The sequence below is a fragment of the Schistocerca piceifrons genome, chromosome 1 (assembly GCF_021461385.2).
Source record: "Schistocerca piceifrons isolate TAMUIC-IGC-003096 chromosome 1, iqSchPice1.1, whole genome shotgun sequence".
Classification (NCBI taxonomy): domain Eukaryota; kingdom Metazoa; phylum Arthropoda; class Insecta; order Orthoptera; family Acrididae; genus Schistocerca; species Schistocerca piceifrons.
Window position 1 is genome coordinate 574,076,576 of NC_060138.1, and position 23,350 is coordinate 574,099,925.

Consider the following 23,350-nt stretch of genomic DNA (forward strand, 5'->3'; position numbering starts at 1 on the left):
CTCTGGACTCAGGGATATTAAAGAATTCAAGCGGGTTCAGTAACAGAATGCATGCTGCTGGTCAGAGAGGTTTTTATTGGCTGCATGGAAAGAGGGGGGTTTTGAAAAAGTATCACCTTTTTACATACAAAAGAGTTAGAGGCGATTGCTGGTAATTTAAAATCAGTTAAGTCATTATGAAATGACGCACTGTTGGTGGAATCATCTAATTCTCAACAAATAACAAACCTCCAGAAGGCCGAAAAACTTGGGTAATATGCCATTGAGACTGAGCTCCACTCCACATTTAACTACAGTAAAGGTGTTGTGACCTGCAGAGACCTGGTGGACATCCATCTTTGGAAGACCTGAAAGTTGAATGGACCCTAGGAGGCATTTTAAATGTGCAGAATATTATTAAGAGCGCAGGGTGTTGTGATTACATCTAACTCGTTAATCATCACTTTTAATAGCACAGAACTCCCTGAACATATTAAGGCAGGATTTCTTCACGTAACTATATGAGGCTCTTCGTCCCCAGTCCACCACACTTGGATGTAAGGGAGAAGCCACTTGTGGCAAATATGGTGAGGCTGCCCGTGAAGTAGTCAGATGTTCATCTCCTCCATAGTGTGTGAACTGCAGTGGGGCTAACCCTGTTTTGAGTAGGGACTTCTGTGTCTTCCTTGAAAAACAGAAGATATGGGAGATTAAAACCATATGATGGATCCCCTGTGGTGAGGCCAAGAACATGTATAAGACCATAAAGCCCGCAACATTTGCTACCTTCTTTGCATCAGCTATTAAACAGCCAGTACAGAAAACTGATGCTGCTACACAATCAGAGATAGCTAGTGTTATCACTAGTATCTGCATTTGTCAGTGTACTTGTGCTGCTGCAGTTACTTCATAGTCTACCTTCCTCCAAAAACATTGGAAAAGTCTGTGGTCACTAACATTGCGAGGCTCCCTGCTCCACCTACAGTTCAGTGGGGTTCATCGTCCAATGCTGCCATTACCACTGGTGCGGTTGAGGCGAAATTTTTCCAAACCAAAAAGGCAGGAGTTTGCTAAACAAATAGCAGGTGAAACATAGGAAACAGTATACTCAGAGGTAGATGCAAATGAGAAATTCAAGAACTTCATGACACTCTTCAAACAAAAATTTTAAGAATCTTTCTTAAAGTGTTACGTCCGTTCTCAACAGCTGAACAAATCAAATGGGTGACGAAAGGTATCAAAAAATCATCTCAAACACTGAAGTACCTCAGCTATATCAAACACAGTCAAAGAAATCCATCTTTTTATTCTTTTATAAAAGGTGTAGGAAGACATACAGGAAAGTGTTGTGTGCTGCTAAGAGGGCTCACAACTCCAAACCGGTGCTGAGTGCTGAAAACAAAAGCAAAGCAGTCTGGAAGATTGTAAAACAGGAAACCGGCAACAGAAAAATGAATGTGTCAAACATAAAAATAAAAAAAGACAGGATTCTAATGAAAGATCCAAAATATTTGGCAAGTAAATAATTATTTCAGCAGTATAGGTACAAAATTATGCAAAAATTGCAAAAAGTCCCTCGGATCACAAAGCTAAACAAAAGTGTACCACATTCAATGGTATTACTGCTCACAACAAAGGAAGAAGTGTACAAAGTAGTTTGCAAACTGAAAAATAAAAATTCAGCTGGTTTAGATGAAGTTCCAATTTTTCTAATTAAAGACTGTATAGAGAGCCTGTTACCACCATTAGTTTATATTATATTGTATTGTATATTTATTGGTCCTGTGAATCATACACTGTATAGGGGTACATAATGATATAGGACAAGTCAAATAATTTGCAATAAAGTTTAACAGAAAAAGCTGTTGTATGGTTTTCAGTATATAGCAATATAACTCTAACATATGGGAATAACATTTCACAAATAAATTTTACATGCACACATTTCATACTTTTGGCCTTTATTATACAGACACACACATATATGTAATAGACCACATATAATACACAGATACATCTAATGTACACATTTCTTATTTTGGCCTTAATTGTATAAACTATTTAAAATTTTTCACATATTTACATTGTAGATAAAAATTCATCAATACTATAGTAACAATTCTGTAGCAAGTAGTCACTCACTGCAGTTTTGAATTTATGCATGCCAGTTATTGCCTTAATTTCTTTAGGTAGTTTGTTATACAGTTCTTTTCCTGCTTGCAAGGATCCTTTTTGTTTTAGTGTTGTATGTGAAAACTGCATATGTAAATCTTGATTATCATTCAAGCAGGGTTACTTTCCTGACTACTTAAAATATGCTAAAGTACTGCCTCTCTTCAAAAAAGGAGACACAGGAAATATAGTAAATTATAGGCCACTCTCACTGCTCTCGTGCTTTGCAAAAATAATAGAAACTATTGTGAAAGATAGACTTATGAGCTAATTAAATAAGCACAACCTCCTAGCCAAGGGCCAGTTTGAATTCTGAACAGGGAAAGGCACAGAAGCAGCAACAGCATATCTCACTAAATATATCCCAGAAGCACTCGATAAAGGAAACTATACAACAGGTATATTTCTCGATCTAACCAAAGCTTTTGACACAGTGGATCACAAAACACTATTGGTTAAGCTAGATGAACCAGGAATAAGGGGGATTGTAAAAAAATGGTTCCAGTCATATCTAGAAAATAGAATACAGATGACTGAAATAACACATTTATCATGTAACTCCAACTGTGTTGAAAAACATATTTCTGACCTCAAACATATAAATATAGGTAAACCACAGGGTAGTGTCCTAGGTCCAGTACTATTTCTAATTTATATTAACGATTTCCCACAAAGTATAAAGCATGAACATACAATATTGTTTGCAGATGACTCTAATGTGCTAATTAGTGACATCACATGTAGATCTAAGAGAGAAAGCTGAAGAAACACTAAAAAGTGTATATGAGAGGGCAGCTAATGACCAAGTCATGCTTAATATTAAGAAAACAAGTGCTATGAACTTTTACATAAACAAAAAACCATATTATAATAACTTGAAGTTAGGTAATGAAACCATACAATGGGTGGAAAGTACAAAATTTCTTGGCATGCAAGTTGATAGTCAGTTGATGTGTGAAGACCATGTAAAAATACTTCGTAACAGAATCTCTACAGCAAGCTATGCCCTCAGAGTTCTTACTTCAGCATGCGATATTTCATGTGTTAGATCAGTATACTTTGCGTACATCCATTCTGTTATTAGTTATGGGATAATATTCTGGGGAGTGAACAGGAAAAATATTGAAGCTATATTCAAATTGCAGAAAAGAGCAGTATGTATAATGACCAAGAGTGGCAGCATGGCTCACTGCCTTCAACTTTTAAAATGCTGGAAATCTTAACTGTCCCATGTGAATATATTTTTCAGAATGTTATGTACATTAAAAAAAAATATTGGACACTATGTTAACAATGGTTCTGTACATGGTTACGAAACTAGGAACTGCAATAATTTGCATCTGGATAGAAAAAATAAAGTTAAAACGCAACAGAGTCTACTGTACAATGCCATCAAATTATATAATAAATTATCGCAAAACATAAAAGACATAGAGACAATCACCTCCTTCAAAGAAAAACTAAAAAAATTTTTACATAATAAAAGTTACTATACAGTAATGGAGTACTTGAATTGAAAAATGTTACTTAAAATCTGAAAGTTCTGTGTTAAACTATATGGAGAAATAATAATTATATAAGACTGAAAAATGTAAATTAGGTTATAAGAAAATTTCACTGTCAACTATTGTGTAAGAAACAAATTTAAACAGTTAAGTTGTTTATTATTCAATGACGAAATCCATGCAATGTAAATTGTTTCACGGATTAATAAAGAAATCAAATCAAATCAAATCCAAAGCCTACCCGGGGCAAAAACTCAAAGGCCAAGCATCCACCACCAACAGAGTTGGGAAGTAAACAGTCTGATGATGTCTACATGTACTATCTGAGATTTCACTTGACTCTTCAGTAGAGCTAATGGAACTTGATATCAGACTGAACCCCCTGGTGGAAAGAGAGGGTGAAAGTGCAACCCCGGTGATAGATGGCTCCCATATTACAGTGGAACATTAATGGCTTAAATATACATGTGCAGCAACGGCCCTTGTGTTTACAAGAAACACATTTTAAAGCCACTTACAATCCTGTGCTATGGGGCTGTACCATTCACTGAAAGGATGTCCTCGCTGGTACAGAGCCGAAGGGAGGGGTTGCTGTATTTGTCAACAATGCGCATCCCTCCTCTGCTCTCCCCCTGGCTGCTGACCTGCAAGCAACTACATCTACATCTACATATACATCCATACTCCGCAAGCCACCTGACGGTGTGTGGCGGAGGGTACCCTGAGTACCTCTATCGGTTCTCCCTTCTATTACAGTCTCGTATTGTTCGTGGAAAGGAGGATTGTCTCTATGCTTCTGTGTGGGCTCTAATCTCTCTGATTTTATCCTCATGGTCTCTTCACGAGATATACGTAGGAGGGAGCAATATACTGCTGGACTCTTAGGTGAAGGTATGTTCTTGAAACTTTAACAAAAGCCCATACCGAGCTACTGAGCGTCTCTCCTGTAGAGTCTTCCACAGGAGTTTATCTATCATCTCCGTAACGCTTTCGCGATTACTAAATGATTCTGTAACGAAGCGCGCTGCTCTCCATTGGATCTTCTCTATCTCTTCTATCAATCCTATCTGGTACGGATCCCACACCGCTGAGCAGTATTCAAGCAGTGGGCGAACGAGTGTACTGTAACCTACTTCCTTTTTTTTCGGATTGTCAAAATTCATGTGTATTGGAGGATCACTGTTTGCTCGCTGCATCTACCTCCACCAGATGTAATAGACTGAGGCTCTCATAGAACTTGTTAAGCAACTCCTACGACCATTTCTCCTACGGGGAGACTTCAGTGCCCATAATGTCTTTTGGGACTTGCCATCTACTTTCCCTCGGGGTCAGGATTTGGAAAGCCTCATGGCATCTCATGAACTGTGCACCCTTAACATAGATACCCACACTCATTTCTGCACTGCTACTGTGTCATTCTCAGCCATAGACATCTCTTTCTGCTCTCTTGCCCTCGTAGACTGTGTTCAGTGGGAGATCACTAATGACCTTCATCCCAGTGACCACTTCAGACTCTGCATTCACGTGCTGGTTGGAACACCACGTGAAGAGCAGTCACCAACATGGTCAGCAGGGCTAACTGTATGCTGCTCAGCCAGCTGGCTGTGTTTGAACATCACAACAGCATTCAGAAATGGGTGGACCACATCATGTGAGTGATCCGTCATGCTGCCAACTTGCCCATCCCAAAGTCCACAGGTCATGTTAGGATGTGATCCGTACCTTGGTGGACAGATGAGTGCTGTTCAGCCTTCCATGACAGGCGTGTGTTTGGGACCATTTAAATGCTGCCGTACTGCAGATAGCCTCATTGCCTGTAGAGTCACAAGAGCCATGGTTCGAGCATAATTAAGAAGAGAAAGAATAAGTCATGGCAAGTGTTTCTGGACTCTGTGCTGTTCTATGGAAGGTTGGGAAGCCATAAGGTGGATTTCTGGTAAATGCAGTCATTTGCCAATAGCAGCAATGCTAAAAGAGGGTTGTCTCCTAACAGTGCCTGGAGACATTATACAGATGCTGGCAGAGAATTTTACACAAACTACTGCCAGTACCAGCTAGAATGGTATTTTGTCGCTACCATGCAACTGTAGAGAGGGGAAAGTTGAGATCCAGATCCAACAATTCTGAGATTTTACAACTACCCTTTTCTCCTTATGGGAGCTGGAATTGGCTCTGTCTGAGGTTCATAATACTGTACCTGGTCACGACCAAATGTGGTAATGCACACTTCAACGTTTGCAGCAACGTCAAAGGAAATTCTCCTTGTACATTTTAATCTTATATGGCAGACAGGTAACTTCCCCAACTCGTGGAGAGACGGACTTTCAAACCTCTCCTCAAACCAGGAAGGGACCACACATATCCCAGTAGTTATCGGAGTATCGCCTTAATGAGCTGTGTAGGAAAGATCGTGGAGTGAATGGTTAACTGTCGTCTGGCCTGGTTGTTAGAGACCATGCAACTCCTTAGCTGCTCTCAGTGTGTGTTCTGGAGATTCTGGTCCTCTGTCAACAACCTAACCCTACTAGAGGTGGATATTAAGCAGGCTTTCCTATGTAAATATCAATGTACGTCATTAAGACGTACGATACTGCTTGGAGACACTGTATTCTCGCACAGCTGCATCAATGGGGCTTTTGTGGCCCCTTCTCCATCTTCATACAGTCTTTCCTGTCTCAGTGGTATTTTAGGACCCGAGGTGGTGACACACTGTCATGTTGTTTTGAGCAAAAGAATGGTGCCACTCAGGGGAATGTTTTAAGTGTTACCCTCTTTGCCATAGCCATCAACAGTATCACATCTAGGTAAGTAGTGCTGTACAGTGCTTCTTATTTGTGGATGATTTTGTTGTTTTCTGTTCCTCCTCCAGTATTACAACATGTAGCTGTGAGCTGCAACTTAACACAGCACAGTGGTTAGAAGTGTGGGCTGGAAAGACAGGTTTTCAGTTGTCTGCAGATAAGTGCGTGTGTGTGTGTGTGTGTGTGTGTGTGTGTGTGCGTGCGTGTGCGTGTGCGTGTGCGCGCGCGCGCACTCATGTTAATAATTCTTGTCATATTTTTAATTTACGTGTCTTGCATATGATAGACGCCATCCTAAATTTTAGAGACTCGGTGAGGTTCCTGGGCATCATTTTTTACTCCAAATTGTCTTGGTTGCCACACCTGAGAGACCTGAAAGCCAGAACCCTGAAGCCAATGAACATCATACAAGTGTCTTATCTACAGGTCTTGGGGAATAGACAGAGTGTGTCTGCTCTAGTTTTATATGGCCTTCGTGTGTTCGTGGCTGGCATATGGGTGCATGGTGTATGAATTGGTGAGGCCTTCTTGTTTGAAGATCATTGATGCTGTTCACCATGAGGGGGATTCAGCTGGCCGCAGGTGCTTATAGTGCCAGTCCCATGTATAGTCTCTGTACTGAGGCTGGGCAACCATGACTTACCATCTGGCAGCAGCTCGTCATGGTGCGTCAGGTATGTAAGTTCTTCACAACTCTGACTTCACCCGTGTATCTTACTGTTGCTTGTCTGCCTCTGGAACACCTTTTTTCGAACCATCCATGAGCCACAATGCCATTTGGGATCCACATGCAGTGTGTGCTGGAGTCACTCCATGTGGAGCAAGTACAACCCCAAATCCAGTTGTAACTGTCTTCTGCCCCGGTTACTGCAGAGGCCCAATGTAATTTTAGATTAAGTGCAGTATAGGAGAGATTGCACTCCTGCTTCTGTTTTTAATTTAATAACTACGTAGCTGTCTTTATGGATGGGTGTAAACAGGGGCCTCAGTTGGTTGCTCTATCATTTTCCTGGATTGTGTCCTCAGGGTAACTTCAAGTATTTACTGTGTTCGTAGCAGAATTATATGCAGTCTTGCAGGCACTGTAGCAGATGAGACACTCTTTCAGTGCTAAATTTCTTGCCTGGTCTCATTCTCTGAGTGCCCTTCGCTCTATTCAGCATTTGTAACCAGCAGATAAAGTAATCCAGGATGCCCTCCTTGGGATGGAGGTACCTTTCTGCTGGGTACCAGGGCACATGGGTGTTGTAGGGAATTAAATGGTGGATCTAGCAGCCAAGGACTTATGATCCTCAGGTCCTTATTGTGCCATCTCCGTGTGTGCTATCACCTCACTGTTTAAGTACAAAGTCATGCATCGATGGGAGGTTGAGAGGCTGGAAGTGACCGACAATAAGCTCCATGTAGTAAAGCCCACAACTCGGTTGTGTTGTACCTCTTTCCAGTCATGTTGACAGAACAAAGTCTTTCTTACTCGTCTTCATATAGGGCCCAGCTCTACGATGCATGGCTTCTTGCTATGGCAAGAGGACCCTCCAATGTGTGGTGCTTGTTGCATGCAGACAACTGTGTGCCACATTTTATTGGACTGTATTTTATTTTCCGACCAGTGGGTCACAGCAGATTTGCTGATGGATCTGCCCTGTATTTCAAGTGACGTTCAAATGAATGTGATTTGAGTTTCAAAGTTTTGTGAATTATCCAACATTTTCAAAAGATTTTAGGGGAATGGTTTTATTGTGTTCACAGGGTGACAGGCTCACCCATGTTTTTTTTTTTGTAAGTGGGCAGCCAGCCACATTTGCCTGTGCCTTTCTTTTAGCTCCTTTGTAATTTTACCTGTGTTCTAATCTCCTGTAGAACACATTTTAGTATTTCTTTGTTTTCTCAGTGTGTATGTTCACATTTTGTACTTTTATCCACGATCTTTTCTTGTAATATTTGTAAGCATGCTGATAACATTCCCCAGGGCTGCCCTTAAGCTCCAAACACCACACACACACACACACACACACACACACACACTCTTTGTTGGGCCAGGATTTGGGTTGGAATCCACTTCTGCTTGACCATTGACAGGTTATAACTGCTGCGTGGGCATAAGGTGCCATCTGGTTCAGGCATGACCTGTTGACTGAAGGCAATAGATGAAAACACTTGCTGTTGTTCCATCATATGTAATTCCAATTATACCACATCCCAATGGGCGAATAGAATCTGAAAGTCTTTAAAAAAAACTCTGCATTGCGGAAGGCTTTAAAAGAATGCGTGCCTGAAAATTCGAGGCTGTATGTAGACCAGGCTCAAATAACAGTGCAAATTGGGAATTTAAATTGTCAGTTTTTTCACACAGCACTGTAGGCTGAGTAGTATTAATGGCATGCTTGAATAGAAAAACCAAGAACCAAGTAGACATAAACTCCAAAAATATTTTATACGGAATTAGTGGTGAACACGAGAAAAGGCAATGTCCCGGCCATCTGTTTCTACTTCACAGAGAGCTTCATTTAGTGTGACAGCAGAATTTTATGATGTCCTTAAGCTTACAATTTGAAATGCACAGAGTCCAAAGGCAGAGCACCTATACTAAAGCACATTGATTCATTGTTCATAGTGACAGATGCACCAGTATCAAATAAGAATGTAACAGGTACATTCTTAATTTCCACATGTATCATTATTTTTGGTAGAACCAATGCACTGCATGTTCGCTTCCAGTAATCTTGTGGGTGTCTCTTATAGAAACATGTGACAGGGCTCCTGTTGGACATTGACACTTTCGCTATGTGTCCCTTGTGGAAGCACAGTTGGCACTCAGTTTCAGAGTGAGGGAATTCGTGATATGGATGTAAAGTGAAAAAATCAGGACAATTAGGCAATAAATGAATATATTGCATCTTAACCATAAGACTGGAGCCAGAATGGTCTTGGCAGGCCACCATCAGATGAGACATATTTAATGTATCGGGATTGAAAGGAAAATTTCTGTGTAGTTTCTCGGTCCCACCAGGTCCTTCATAGGTGCTTTAAAGTCAGTGGAAACATTTGCTGAGCCACTTACGAAATTTGAAAAGCACGTGTTACATGTAACACCTCTGCTAATGATGGATCTAATGGACATAAAGATTTTGTGTGTACCTCTTTATCAAGCACAAAACAAATTAAACTTTCAATAAATTTATACTTCCTTTTCAATTCTTGTAGATCTGTAATCCATGAAGTGTCAGAGTCCGATTTACGATGTTGAAAAATTACAGAAATTGAGCATCCGTGGTAGCCATACTATCTCACTGAACTGGAACCTCCTCATCACTGGTTTTTCAGTCTCCAATTAAAACTCATTTATTAACACTTTTTTGAATACCCTGAAACCCACAATAAATCCTCCCTGGGGGCTCATGGTTCTTTTGTGAGGTTGTGCATGGCACACATGGGGCCCCGAGCTATTGCAGCCCATTCTTCTCCCCCTGGCTGCATTTCCTTCACCCTGCCTTCCCTCCCTATCCTCACTCTTTCCCTCTTGCCCCCTCCTTTCCCTCTCTCTGTGTTCTGATTTACATCGACCCAGCTATCCACCTGGTTCTCTGTATTGCTTGCGATTTGTCCCGTCTGCCTGTTCTTTCAACCTTTTCGGCATGCAGGGCCCCGCTTGAGGCATGACCTTCACAATTTTCTGTTTTTAGTGCAGGCTGTCTAGGGAAGAACTCCCTCCCTAGCATCCATGGTGTGGATTCCTCTCTCCCCTTCCTCCTCCTCTCCCTTCCCCGCTTTAGCCTCATTCCAGCCTGGTAGGTCACCAGCACATGTAGCCGGTCCGTGTGGTGGGGCTGTTATGTACCCACCTGAATGAGCCCCCTGACAACATGAGGATCACCATTTTGATACCTGAGCTGTTCCCTCCCCATGTATGTCAAGGAGTGGTTGCTTGTCTTCTTGGCTGTGTGGCGCCCATGGGGAGAGCCCCTGATTGGTGCGAGTGCTATCAGGGCGGATGCTTGGCACATGAAGTGTATCAAGCTACAAAAATCGGGCCATTCTCAAACAGCCATCTCTTCGAATGGGAAGGATCGTTGAATTCTGTTTCATATGACGTGGCATACTTCCCTTCCCTGGCTACACTGGGGGAGGAGGGCCAGATTCACTATCTTGAGATGAAACACTTTCCCTGTTACCTCGTCTATACTAGGATGGATGGGGCCACATTCACCTCCAGAAAGCCATTGTATTTTGTGGAGAATGTCGAGGACAAGTTTGTTGAAGTGGAGCCTTTTACTAGGATGCGGTTGGACTCCTGTTGGTCAAAGCTTTTCCTGCCACCCAATCTGCAGCTCTTCATGCTGGCGAAGTCCCAGTGTCTATTACTCCACACCAATCTCTGGATACGTTCCACGAAGTGATTTTTCACAGAGACCTCATCCTGCGAACTGATGGGGAACTCTGGGCTAATGTGGAGTGACACGGCATTCATTTTGTTCAAAGTGTGCAGAAGGGTCACAAACACAACCACAAAAATATTGGTGCCTTCATTCTGGCTTTTGAGGGAGATACCATCCCAGAGAAGGTCAAGGTTATTTGCTATGGATGTGACTTGAAGCCATATAACCCACCAACCATGAGGTGCTTTTGGTTCTTGCGGTTAGTAAAAGCATGCCATATTTCTGTTTCCAATCTGAGTAAATGGTCAGCTGGAGATCATCCTACCCAGAAGTCACACTGCTACAGGGTCAAAAGGTGTTCTGCAAGAACAAACGGATCAGTGCACGGAGCACCTTGGAGGTTAAGGCTCTGGATAGCTGACTATTGCCGGCTGCCCAGAAGGCTAAGAGCTTGGACCAAACCTGCAATGAAAAGACACATGTCCCCAGGAAGGAAACATAGTGCTCCCAGCGTTCCTTTTTACTCTGCTTAATAAGGTAACAAGACTTAGTACAGAGACACTTTAAAGCAAGAAGGTCAGTTTGTGAAGGGTGTTGTTTAAACCACTGTAGCACCCATTGGCAGTCCTGAACAGCAACTGCTACATCCTTGGTCCAGCATAGTACTGTTTGGTGATGAGGTGACCTGTGGACAAAGGGACAGCAGTGCCAGCAGCATGAAGAATAGTGGCAGAGACGCTTGGCATGACTGCATCAATGCAGTTAGAGGGGCAGATGTTGAAGTGCTGAACAGACGTATACAAAGGCCAACTGGCCCTGCGGAATGCCCAAAGTGGAAGCCTGCCTGCCTGGCAACTGCCGGGGAATGATAGAATCACTGGAAAGTGGTCACTGTCATGAAGGTCATCGTGGGATGACCAATGTAGGGAATCCATGAGAGAAGGGGAGGAGATTGTGAGATCGATAGCAGTGAAGGTGCCTTGAGCGCCACTGAAGTGGGTAGGGAAACCGTCACTGGGGAGAGACAAATTGAAGTCTGTAATAAGTCGGTCAATTAGGAGACCACCCCCCCCAACCCTTGAAGCGGCACTCCCCCACAGTGGGTTGTGGACATTGAAGTCCCAATGAGGAGAAACGGGGGCAGGAGTTGCTGTATTAAGATAGACAGTTCAACATAAGGAAATGGCCTACCTGCAGGGAGGTAGACATTGCCGGAGTCATATGCAGTCTAACCGCTATTGCTTCCAGGTTGTTTTTTAGTAGGATCCAGTCACTAATGATATCAGAGCAAACCAAAGTGCAGACCCCATCAGATGGTACCCCGGGGCCAGCATGGTTTCAACAGAACACCTGATAACCATGATAACCATGAAATGTTGGAGAGCAGCCATTACAGAAGTGTGTTTCTTTAAGAACAAGACAGAACGAAGAATAGTAGGAGAGAAGACGTTGTATTTCTGGTAGGTGATGATAGTATCCACTGCAATTCCACTGAATGATCATGTGGCGAGAGTCCATGTTAGACATCAAGAAGCTGAGAGGAGGCCATGTCACTTGGTCAGTGGTCGTCACTGGCAAGGATGGGGTGACATCCATAAATAAGATCCGAAACCAAAAGAGTGGGCGACCTTGGGGTGCACAGATGGCAGGACTTGTGGCCGAATTGTGGTAGGAGGGAGAGCCCCATCACCGGCTGGTGCCAAAGAAGGGGGCACTTCTTTGGCCGGGGAGGGGAGTAGCTCCTGGACAAGAGGTTGCGGGAACTGCAGGGGAAGAGGAGAGGGAGGTGGAGGGGGATGGGAGAACCAGCTGAAGCTGGGGTAGACATGTAACGATGTTCTTTGACCTACATAAGGGATACGACATGGCTGGTGCCATCACATTTTAGTTACCTTCCATGATTTGTATCCGTGAGATTGTATCTCATCAGCTCTTCTGGGTTCGAGTTGGCACTTCATACGGATTCAGGAGAATGGTATCCCACAGGGTTCTGTGCTAAGTGTCACACTCTTCCTCAACTTCTGTTGGGCCTGTGGTTACCCCGGCGTTGTACGTCGACGATTTTTGCACCTGGTGCAGCTCCCACTTGGTAACATCTGCTGAGCACTGGCTCCAAGGTGCCATCTGATGGGTTGCTGTGTGGGCCATCTGCCATGGCTTCCAGTTTTCTCCATCCAAAACACAGGTTATGGATTTCTGTCGTTGACCCACAGTACACCCTGATCCAGAACTTTATTTAGGCAACCAGCTCCTCAAAGTTGTAGCACAGTCCCATTTGTTGGGTGCTATTTTTGATAAGAAGCTTACATGGCTGCCCCATATTTGCCACCTAAAGACTACATGCATGCGAAAGTTTAAAGCTCTCCAACTCTTGGCCCACACATCTTGGGATGCAGGCCATACCACTCTTATCCAACTTTACCATGCACTGGTCTTGTCCAGACTAGCTTACAGTAGTCAGGCTTATGGCTTAGCGGCTCCTTCCACTCTGCAACTACTTGAGCCCATTCTCCATTGTGAGGTGCCTAGGGCTATTGGTGTCTTTCGCACTAGTCCCATTGACAGTCTCCTCACAGAAGAGGGTATTCCTCCTCTACAGATACAACAGAGCCAACTCCTGGTTTCTTATGTAGTCGTCATTTGCCAGTTCCCTGACCATCCTGTGTACCCTGTCCTCTTTTCAAATGAAGGATATCTCCCTCCTGACAACCACCCACAGGTGGTGTTACCGGTGCATGCATCTCACTTCCCTCTGTCGGGATCTCTGTATCCACTCACTGGAATGCAACCCATGTCTTTTCTTTCACACCCCCTCTTGGATGGTGTCTAGACCATGGATTAGGACCTACCTATTCCAGGGTCCTAAGGTCTCTATCACCCCATTGGTTTTCTGGTGTTTTTTACATGCCATCCTTGCAGAGTTCCAGGATTCCACGATCTTCTACACTGCCGAGAAGGTGAGAGATAATTTCACGTCTTCTACTGTCGTGGAACACCATTTATTACTGGGAACATACAGAGTGTTCACGATAGAGCTTCTACCCATTCACAGAGCCCTCCATTTTGTTTTTCAGGCCTCCCTCCACAGTGTTTTAATTCGTTCCGGCTCAATGAGCAGCCTGCAGGCTATTGAACGGTGCTACTCTCATTACCCTTTGGTATCTTCTATCCATGACCTTCTCTCTGCCCTTGGCTGTGCTGCCTGCTCCTAAGTCATGCGGGCATCCCAGGGAATGAACTGGCTGACCATATTGGGTAGAGAAGCAGATACTAAACCCCCACCCCCCCTCCCAAATTTGCTTTCACGATTCCAGCTGCGGGTATGCGGGTCTATGTCAAATCTCTCTTTGCCCAAAAATGGAATGCCATCTGGTGTGCTACTGTTCATGGTAATAAACTCCGCACAATCAAGGCATCTGCTGCAGTTTGTCACTCTTCCTTCTGCTCCTCTTGGAAGGAGTGTACTGTTTTATGCTGTCTATGCATTGGTCATACCACGCTCAACCATTGTTTCCTCCTCCGTAACAAACTGTCCACACAATGTGGCTGTGGAGTCAGACTGACAGAATCCCACATATTAGTGGAATGTCCCCTTCTTTTGGCCCTTCGTGCCAAGTATAGTCTCCCAGATTCCTTAAATTTAAAATTAGCAAACGATTCATGGTTGGTTGAACTGGACCTCAGTTTCCTCTATGAAAGTGGTTTTTATTTCCAGATTTAAGATTTTGCTTTACTCCTGGAGCACAGTTGAGACCTCTCTTCATTTCTTCTCGGTGTGGGACCCCATGACCATTCCCCCATAGAAAGACCATTCTTTTTTTCCAGTTTTTAGATTTGGTCTCACCTTTTATGCCCTTTACTGTGTGTGTTTTAACTTCTTTATTTTATAATTTGACTCCTCTGACTGGATCCGTCCACTTTTAGTGGACCCTCTTTCTTCTGTGAGTAACTTCAGAATTGCGGGACTGGTGACCTTGCTGTTTGGTCCCATAAACCCTCTTAATTAGTCAGTCACAAAATGAATGACACTCAGTTCATAAGAGTTACTGATCTTGTGAATTTTCCAGGACTGCAAATGAAAACAATCGGTAGGACCACAACTTGAATTACACTGCTGGAAATCACTCGTAAGCGAGCCTGAGATTAATCACTTAGCCTAGTGGTAGCACAGTCTGCTAGAGTAGAAGTCAGCAGCAATAGGTGGAGCTCATTGTACTTCGATCCCAAGCAGGCCCAGTTATAACGTGAACAGTCGAAATAGTAACTGGTGTAGTGCAGAGTCACCATCAGTACTTCAATCTGCCGTGGAGGTGAACACATTAACTTGTGGATAGAAATGCGAACAGTGCAGTTGCTTGGCCTTAAATTGGCAGGTTCATGTGACCTGCTGGCTGGAGAAGCTGGTTTGTTCCCCACTTATACTGACCCCATACTGTATCAACAGATTGATGCATCTGGTGGGATCAAAAGATATGTTGTGCTTAATAAAATAGATAGAGTTAATATGATTATGCTGACTTGACTGGGAAGTCATTGTGTGTGGAAATTTTCTGACAGATTATTCAGGTCACGGATGTGTGGAGTTAGTGATTTCTAGCTTCAAATTTTTTTTTGGCAGTAAAGTTTCCACCAAGATTTGAAAGACATAGTGCATTGTTTTTAAAGATAAGTATTTTCAGCCATTTACATGTACCAGCAATAGTTATTGGTCCAAGACAGTCAAATTTTAAAAGTAAAATGTGCTAGCCAGTTAGGTACAGATCATAGAAGAAAAATGCATCACAGAATCATAAATAGTGATTCAGTCACAATGTGTAGTGAGAAATTATAAGGGGAATACTGGGAATATTCATAAATAAGACAAAGTAAAAGGGAAGTTAAAGTTTGTTGTAAACATATTCTGATAACAATGTGTAATCTTTTGTTTGTTCAACACAAACGAGAGTAAAGTTAAACTAAACAGAAGTAGGGACTGTGAGTGTGTAACTGCTGGGGTTAAAGAATCTTGTGCTAGGAACAGACAGGTCTTCGTAATTCAGAGAGATGATAGTAGCAAGAGTTGAAACTTCATTAGCACTAGCATTGTAAAATTTTCAGTCTGCTGTAGAGTGAAGAACGTGCATTATTTACAAATAATCAGTGAAACCATCCGAGAATAAAGCAAAAACAATTTGGAACATTATTGAATGAGAAATGGTGATTAGTTATTGTTAATACAGTGTACAGATTAAGTTTCTGTGAGTTGTTTCTATTGCGTTGTGTTATTTCTTCACTTGTTATGCTTCCATAAAAGTTCTTTCTTCATGGGTCTATGAAAAATCACAAAGAAATGAAGGAAAGTACAAGCACATAGCCAGATCAATGAGTTAACTGATCCCACCAAGTATCAAAACCTATGACATAAATAAATTCATCATATAGAGTGACAAGTTTAAATTGTTTATTTCCTGCTTGTTGTCCAGTTGCCTTGGATACATCCCAGTACAGTTACATATAGTCCATTTACTTATTGATGCTTGTTATATACGTGCTTATGCAATATTTGTGTAGTTGCTAGTTGCCCATTTTTATGGTCGTAATATTTACATCGAGCAATTTATTTATTTATTTTATTTGAGATACATATTCCATAGATCCAGTATGGCGTGATTATGCATGGATGTGGAACAAGTCAAAGCAGATACAATATAGATGTCATACAATACAATACATACTGGTATATTACACATGGTAGATGAATGATTCAAAATTGGTACAATACAATAATATAATCAAGATAATAAACAATACAATACAAAAATACAATAGTGATAAAAAACAATACAGATAACAATGGCAAAGGAAATAATCTGAATTACTACTCAAATAACTTATCTCTGTTGAAGAATTCATCTAAAGAGTAGAAACATTTTTCCAATAGAAATTCCTTTAGCTTTTTTTTTAATAGCATTTTATTTTCTTTGACACTTTATATTACTTGGGATTGCGTCGTTAAAGATTTTTGTACTTGTGTACTTTACCCCTTTTTGCACCAGAGAGATTTTTCCGTTCACAGTGCATATCACCTTTCCGCCTTGTGTTATAATGATGGTATGCCTCATTTGTTTCATATTCAGAAGAGAAGAGTGAAAGCCATGAGTGAGATATTGTGAGGTAGTGGTTAATATACCTAACTGTTTAAAGAGATTTCGACATGAGGTTCTTGGAGGGACACTACATATAAATCGGACTACATTTTTCTGGCTTACAAAAATTTGTTTTGAAAGTGGTGAGTTGCCCCAAAAGATTATTCCATAGCACATCACCGAATGAAAGTAGCCAAAATACACAGACTTTGATACGTTGGTGTCTCCAATTTTGGAGAATATTCGTATGGCAAATGTTGCTGAGCTAAGCTTTTTTAGTGTTTGCTGTATGTGGAATTCCCAGTTGAGCTGGTTATCTATATGAACGCCTAGGAACTTTTTGCACTGAACGCTCTGCAACTGTTGGCTCTCATGTGCAGTGTTAATCTCTTCTGGGTTTATGTAACTGGATTGGAACTGCATGTAATTTGTTTTACTGAGGTTTGTTGATAGAGAATTTGCCGTGAACCAGTTCAGAGCATTTGCAAGTGCTTGGTTGGCATTTAACTGTATGTCAGTGGAGGTTTTCCTGGCTGTCACTATACTTGTGTCATCAGCAAACATTGTGATATTGCTAGCACTATTTGAGAACAGGGGTAGGTCATTAATATATATAATAAATAGGAGGGGACCAAGGACTGACCCTTGTGGAACTCCATGATGTACTGTTACCCAGTCAGACTCTACCTCTCCTACTTGTAGATTGTTAACACCTAATACAATTTTTGTTGTCTGTCTTCTAGATATGATCTGAGCCAGTTACCCATTTGTCCACGGATTCCATATTGGGCTGCTTTTCCTAAAAGTATTGTGTGATCGACGCAGTCGAAACCCTTATGCCAACGGTAATTTTTTCTTGTCAAGGCATTCTAAAGCATTATTTGTAAGTGCATAAATTGCTTCGGATGTAGATATGCCTGATCTGAAACCAAATTGTTGTTTACTAATTAGTGCAAATTTTTCAAGGTGATTGACAATCCTGAAGTATATTAATTTTTCAAAGACTTTAGAAAATGCTGTTACAAGAGAGATAGGACGATACTTGGAAACATCTGTGGGATCACCTTTTTTGTAGAGGGGCTTCACAGTAACATACTTCATTCTGTCAGGGAAGATACCTTGATTTAGAGAGGAATTGAATGTATGAACTAGAACTTTAAAGAGTTGATTACAGCTGGCTTTTAGCAGTTTGCTGGAAATATTGTCTACACCTGACAAATTTTTACTTTTTAGAGACACTATGGTTTTTTTACTTCTTGCACGGTTATGGGGGCCTTACTTATCATGTCTATAGAGTTAGGGAAAAGTTCTTTCAAAGTTTTTATTGCCTTTTCTGAAGAGCCCTTGCATGCTGTTTTCTCAGCAACAGTTAGAAAGTGCTCATTAAAGATTTTAGCTACAATATCTTGATTTTGAACTAGCTTACCTTCATTGTTAAGGGCAATATTTTGGGTCTTGTTGGGGTAATTTGCACCAGTCTCATTTCATATCACTTCCCATATAGTTTTGGTTTTATTAGTGGAGTTATTAATTTTTGAGCACAGATACACACTTTTTGATTTCAGAATGACTTTGTTCAATATTTTACAGTATTTTTTATAGTTAGGATTTAAAAGGTTAGGGTCATCTGATTTTTTTGAGGGAAGAAATCCTAATTCCAGTAGTAATCCAAGGCTTGTTGGTGGATTTTTTAGTATAGGTTTTATATATTCTGTTGTAACCGCAACCAACAGCGGGAACGCCTTGGGCTGCGGACCGGAGCCGCAAGGCGGGGAAGCCGCCGGCGGTGGAGCATGCACCAACGGGTAAACACAGGACGAGTCGGACGACAAACCAACGACAACTGACAGCAACCGACCACGACCAACTATGAGCAACACAACAAGGAAAAGATAAACAACGGAGGCTTGTGGAAGCCACAACACCAAACACCAAACGTAAATCCACTCGGAACCAGATCCAGGCAAATGTCAACAACGAGCAACGACCAGAACGCAGTACTGCCAAGATAGAAACGAAATCCAGAGTGAGTACCAGACTGACTGGACTAGGGCAGAGCGGGTCCCTATATATGAAACCGGAGGGAGCGGCTCTTGGCCGCTGTCTGCACGTGGCTTAGCGGTGGTGCCCTCGCTGCGCGAGAGCCGCTGCGCAGAATAGCCGCCGCGGAGGCGGAGCCCTCTATGGGCTGACCATGTCCATTTGTTCTGCTGCGTGTTCAACTTCCGTGGCGGAAGGCACTAGATATTCTTTTTGGGAAGGTACTTTCAAATATTAGAGCCACTTCATTGCTGAAAAGGTTGTATTTGGAATTGGCATTTTCTACATTATATACTGGACTCCAGTCTACGTTTTGGAGACGTGATTTAAAGATCTGAATAGTTCCATCAGTAGATTTCCTAGTAATTTTCCAGCTGGGACCACTATTAATCTCACAAATACTTGAATTGTTAATGGTGAGTCTTTGTCCATCATGGTCAGAGAGACCATTCAGAACTTGCCTGACAGCTATATCATCAATCTCGGTTATGTCAATAAATACATTATCAATTAATGATTTTGTTCGTGAAGTTATTCTGGTGGGAAAATTTACAACAGAAACAAGATTATATGAGGACATCAAGTTCTCAAGATCTACTCTGTCTCTGGAGTTCGTTAGGAAATTTGCATTGAAGTCTCCAACTACTATGACACCTCTACTGAGTTTAAATATGTGTGTTAAGAGTGCATCTAACTGTTTAAAAAAAAATGCTTAAGTTACCTGAAAGTTCCCTGTATAAGGCTACTACTGCTATATAAGAGTTATTTAAATCAAGAGAGCAGCATTATAAACTCACATTGAGAAGTGATTGAGTGACAGAGTAAAAGGTGAGGTGATGGTGGGGAGGGAAAAGTGCGTGTTATAGAATAGATTACATCTTCCATTTAGTTCGTTATTTGTGGAAACAGCTAAATTTAACTTCATTCTTTTGCATGAGCAGATACACACATCTCTAGATATACTTTTCTTCTTCGTGCCATTATTGAACTTTCTCTTGCAATTTTTATCAATTTACACAGTATATGGTGTTTGTATATAAGTAGTAGGATTTAATATTTTTGTTCTTTTTGTCCTGTTTTTAGATAGGCACTGACTGTAATTACATTGGCTGTAATAAATGTTTTGTTTTTAGGTTTATTATAAAAATATAGATCACACTTGCCACATAGGGAAGGCACTGAATCACAGATAGGTGCAGTGAAAAAAAGTGCTAAACAATTAAGGTTCCGGATATGAAAGTCCTCCCTCAGAAATAGTGTGCACATGCACATGCACATATACACACACAAGCACACCTTATGGCCGTTTGAGTCACAGCGGTTGGAGACAATGTCTATGCGTGTGCGTTTTTTTTTATGTTTGCAAAGAACGACTGTCTGTCCAGAGCTTAAATGTTTAGGACTATTGTCATTGTGCCTGTCTGTGACTTGTCACCTCCTCCGTGTGGTGAGCAGCAACCTATCATTTTCATAGTATTGTAGTTATTCCGTCCTCAACATACCATTGTTTGTTTTTAGGTTTGGTATCTATACTATGGTAATGGCACAGAACCAATTGTTTACCTTGGAACATCAATGTTGGTACTGTGTGTATTGGCCCTTGGACTTGCAATTGGGGTTGTTTTGGCTGTCGGAATGCTGCTTTACTTCCAGGTAAACTAATCAATACACTCTTATTTTTTTCCAAAACAAAAATTTTAAATATTGCTCTGGTAGTACGTTGATGTTTCATATTGTATAAACCTTTTACAAGTATCCTGCACAGAAATTAACTTTAACACTTTTCGTGCATGAAAGGAACTTGAATGATTCATGAGACTCCCTTTTTGAAGTAGAATTCTGCTTTATGATATTCATACAGGCCTTTATTAATAATGTAACTCATTTAAATTGCTATGTGATGAGAATAGGTCTAATTTAAATATGCATCATCACATGTAGATTGCAGTAATGGCTATTAACATGATCAACATTTTAAGTTTGCAGTGAAATGGTTACTTCCACTTAAAACAGAGTTGATAATATATCGTCTGCTTTTTTACTTAATGTAGCACATCTCCAACACCATTAAGCAAAATATTGTGTTACAAATCTAAGAGTGCTGATGAGCATACCTGGCACTACATGATCTCAGCTGTGTGTTCAGTGTATCATTTGTTCGTATTAGTCTTGGGTATTCAGCCGGGTACAGTTGTTCACAAGACATGACATTTAAATAGCATATTTTGCCATTGTCTTAGTGTGATACCTGTAGAATGAGCATCTTTCATATGTCGTATCTCCTTTACGCTCATAGCATTCCCATCTTTTCCCTCACTTGCTAGCTGTATGCCATATCGAGTGGAGTGATGGTGGGAGGGACACGGTTGATAAATGCTGGGTGCAAAATCTGGTCCGTCATTGCTTCTGTTGCTGCCGTTGGATGTGGAAGTCACTCTCAGCTGTCGTTGAGAGTACCATTGACTGAGTGCTGGGTTCCATGCTTGACTTAAAGTGGAATTACTTTCTCTTAAGATCAGGTTATCGGTCACTCATTACAATACCCTGTTTAGAACACAATCCCAAAATGACCTGGGCTGTCTTAACACTTTTTTGGTTCATACTTCATTGAGTCACCTGTAGCTATGCAGTGTTTTGTAATTGAAAATCTTGTTCGTTGCTTGAGTTCAGTGTGTTTCCTGTGCTCTTGGCACCTTCCTTCCACTGTCTGCAGTCTGCATGATGTATACCTTATGCATTTGTGTGGAATACAGTAGACCTTGATTTACTGTGTCCCAAGTCATCTCTCACTGTACCCAATAGAGCACACATTTTCTGAAATTTATAGAAAATGCATTTAATGTTAGATTGAGCCAATATTCTACCAACTTTTTTCAATAACTTTCCAGCATGTCGAAGATTCACCATTGCCTTGTTCTCCTCATCCGGTTCATGTGTGTACCATTTGCCTGAAAGCACATCAGATGTGTCTCGTGGCATATATATTCTTCTTGAATATTCCCTCAAGGTGATCGTGCTGTCTTTGTAGGCCTTCTGTGTCTATTAATGCACAGACCCTGTGGTCCTGTGCGTGTAGTGCACCCTCACACTGTGAAGGATGAAGGCATGTGGAGGCATGGAGATACATATAGGTGTGGATGGTTTTCCTGTACACACTGTGTCCCATAGTTCCATCTACTTTGTGCTTGACTAAAACATTGAAAAAGGAGAGTTCGCCACTCTCTTCCACCTCCATAGTGAGTTTGATGCTGGGGTGTAGAGTGTTCACATGTTGAAGAAATGCCCGAAGCTTTCCACTAAATGTATCATCAGCATGTGTGAAAAAGCATGTAGGCTTCAGTGCAACTTTTTCCTGAGCTCTCTCTTCAAAATCAGTGTGCTACTGCCAGTGCCATAGGGCACCCCATGGTAACGTCAGTATTTTCTTCATAATAATTCTATTGAAGAGAAAAAATATAGATAGGAGAACGAATTCAAAGTGAAGTTGAATTTCTCCCTGATCGGCTTGAGAGAATCAGAAAGCAACACTTTATTTAAGAGAAGAATAAGAGGCCTATCTGCAGCACACTGGCAAAGTGTCAAACAAAATTGGCAACCTAACATTAAACGTGTTTTCTGTCCACTTCCAAAAATGTGTACACTGCTAGGTATGGTGAAAAATGGTTGGTTGGTTTGTGGGATTAAAGGGACCAGACTGCTATGGTCATCGGTCCCTTTGGTGAAAAATGATTTGAGGCTTCATAAACTGAGTGTCTGCTACAGTCCATGAAAATGTAGTAACGCTTACATTGGGCTGACTGTGTGGACAGTCGAAAAAAGGTGCATGCTGCACAGCAGAAACACCAAAGGCAAGGAACCAACAAAATTTGTGGTTATGGAACACTGAATAGCTACAGGGAACTCAACGAAATATGAGCAAAAGGAACTGCTAAGACAGCCCTGGTCATTTTGGGATTGTTTTCCAAAGAGGTTCTTGAAATGTGCGTAGCTGATCCTTACAGACAGTGGATTACTCTTAGTAAAGCAAAGCTTAAGATCACATACACTATTGTTATTGCTTGGGTTTACAAATGACGTAAGATCTGTCCCAGATATTTTTCAGTTTATTTCTCTCTTTTTCTGTCTACTTCCGAGGATATTTTCATTTGGAATTGCAATTTTTGATGAGCCTTATTTGCCCTAAGTAATAGTGGCTCTTCCTCTGGTAGTATTTTCTGAATATACTCTGTAAATAAAAAGGAAAAATTTTGTGAGAAAAATTATATCACAAACCCACATGAATGCCCAGAACACATCTTCTATAAAATATATTTATAAAAGAGAAGTTAATATGTGTGTTGTTAGTAACAGCC

General features: G+C 41.4%; 1 protein-coding gene across 5 annotated transcripts in view; it reads left to right on the plus strand.

Moving 5' to 3' along the window:
* LOC124801730 (palmitoyltransferase ZDHHC6) overlaps positions 1-23,350 on the plus strand; it is a 118,612-nt gene that overhangs the window by 45,486 nt on the left and 49,776 nt on the right. For all 5 annotated transcript variants that reach the window (XM_047263098.1, XM_047263099.1, XM_047263095.1 and 2 more), the window contains one exon: positions 20,517-20,651. In XM_047263098.1, coding sequence (XP_047119054.1) covers positions 20,517-20,651 — 135 coding nt within the window. The remainder of the gene's footprint in view (positions 1-20,516; positions 20,652-23,350) is intronic.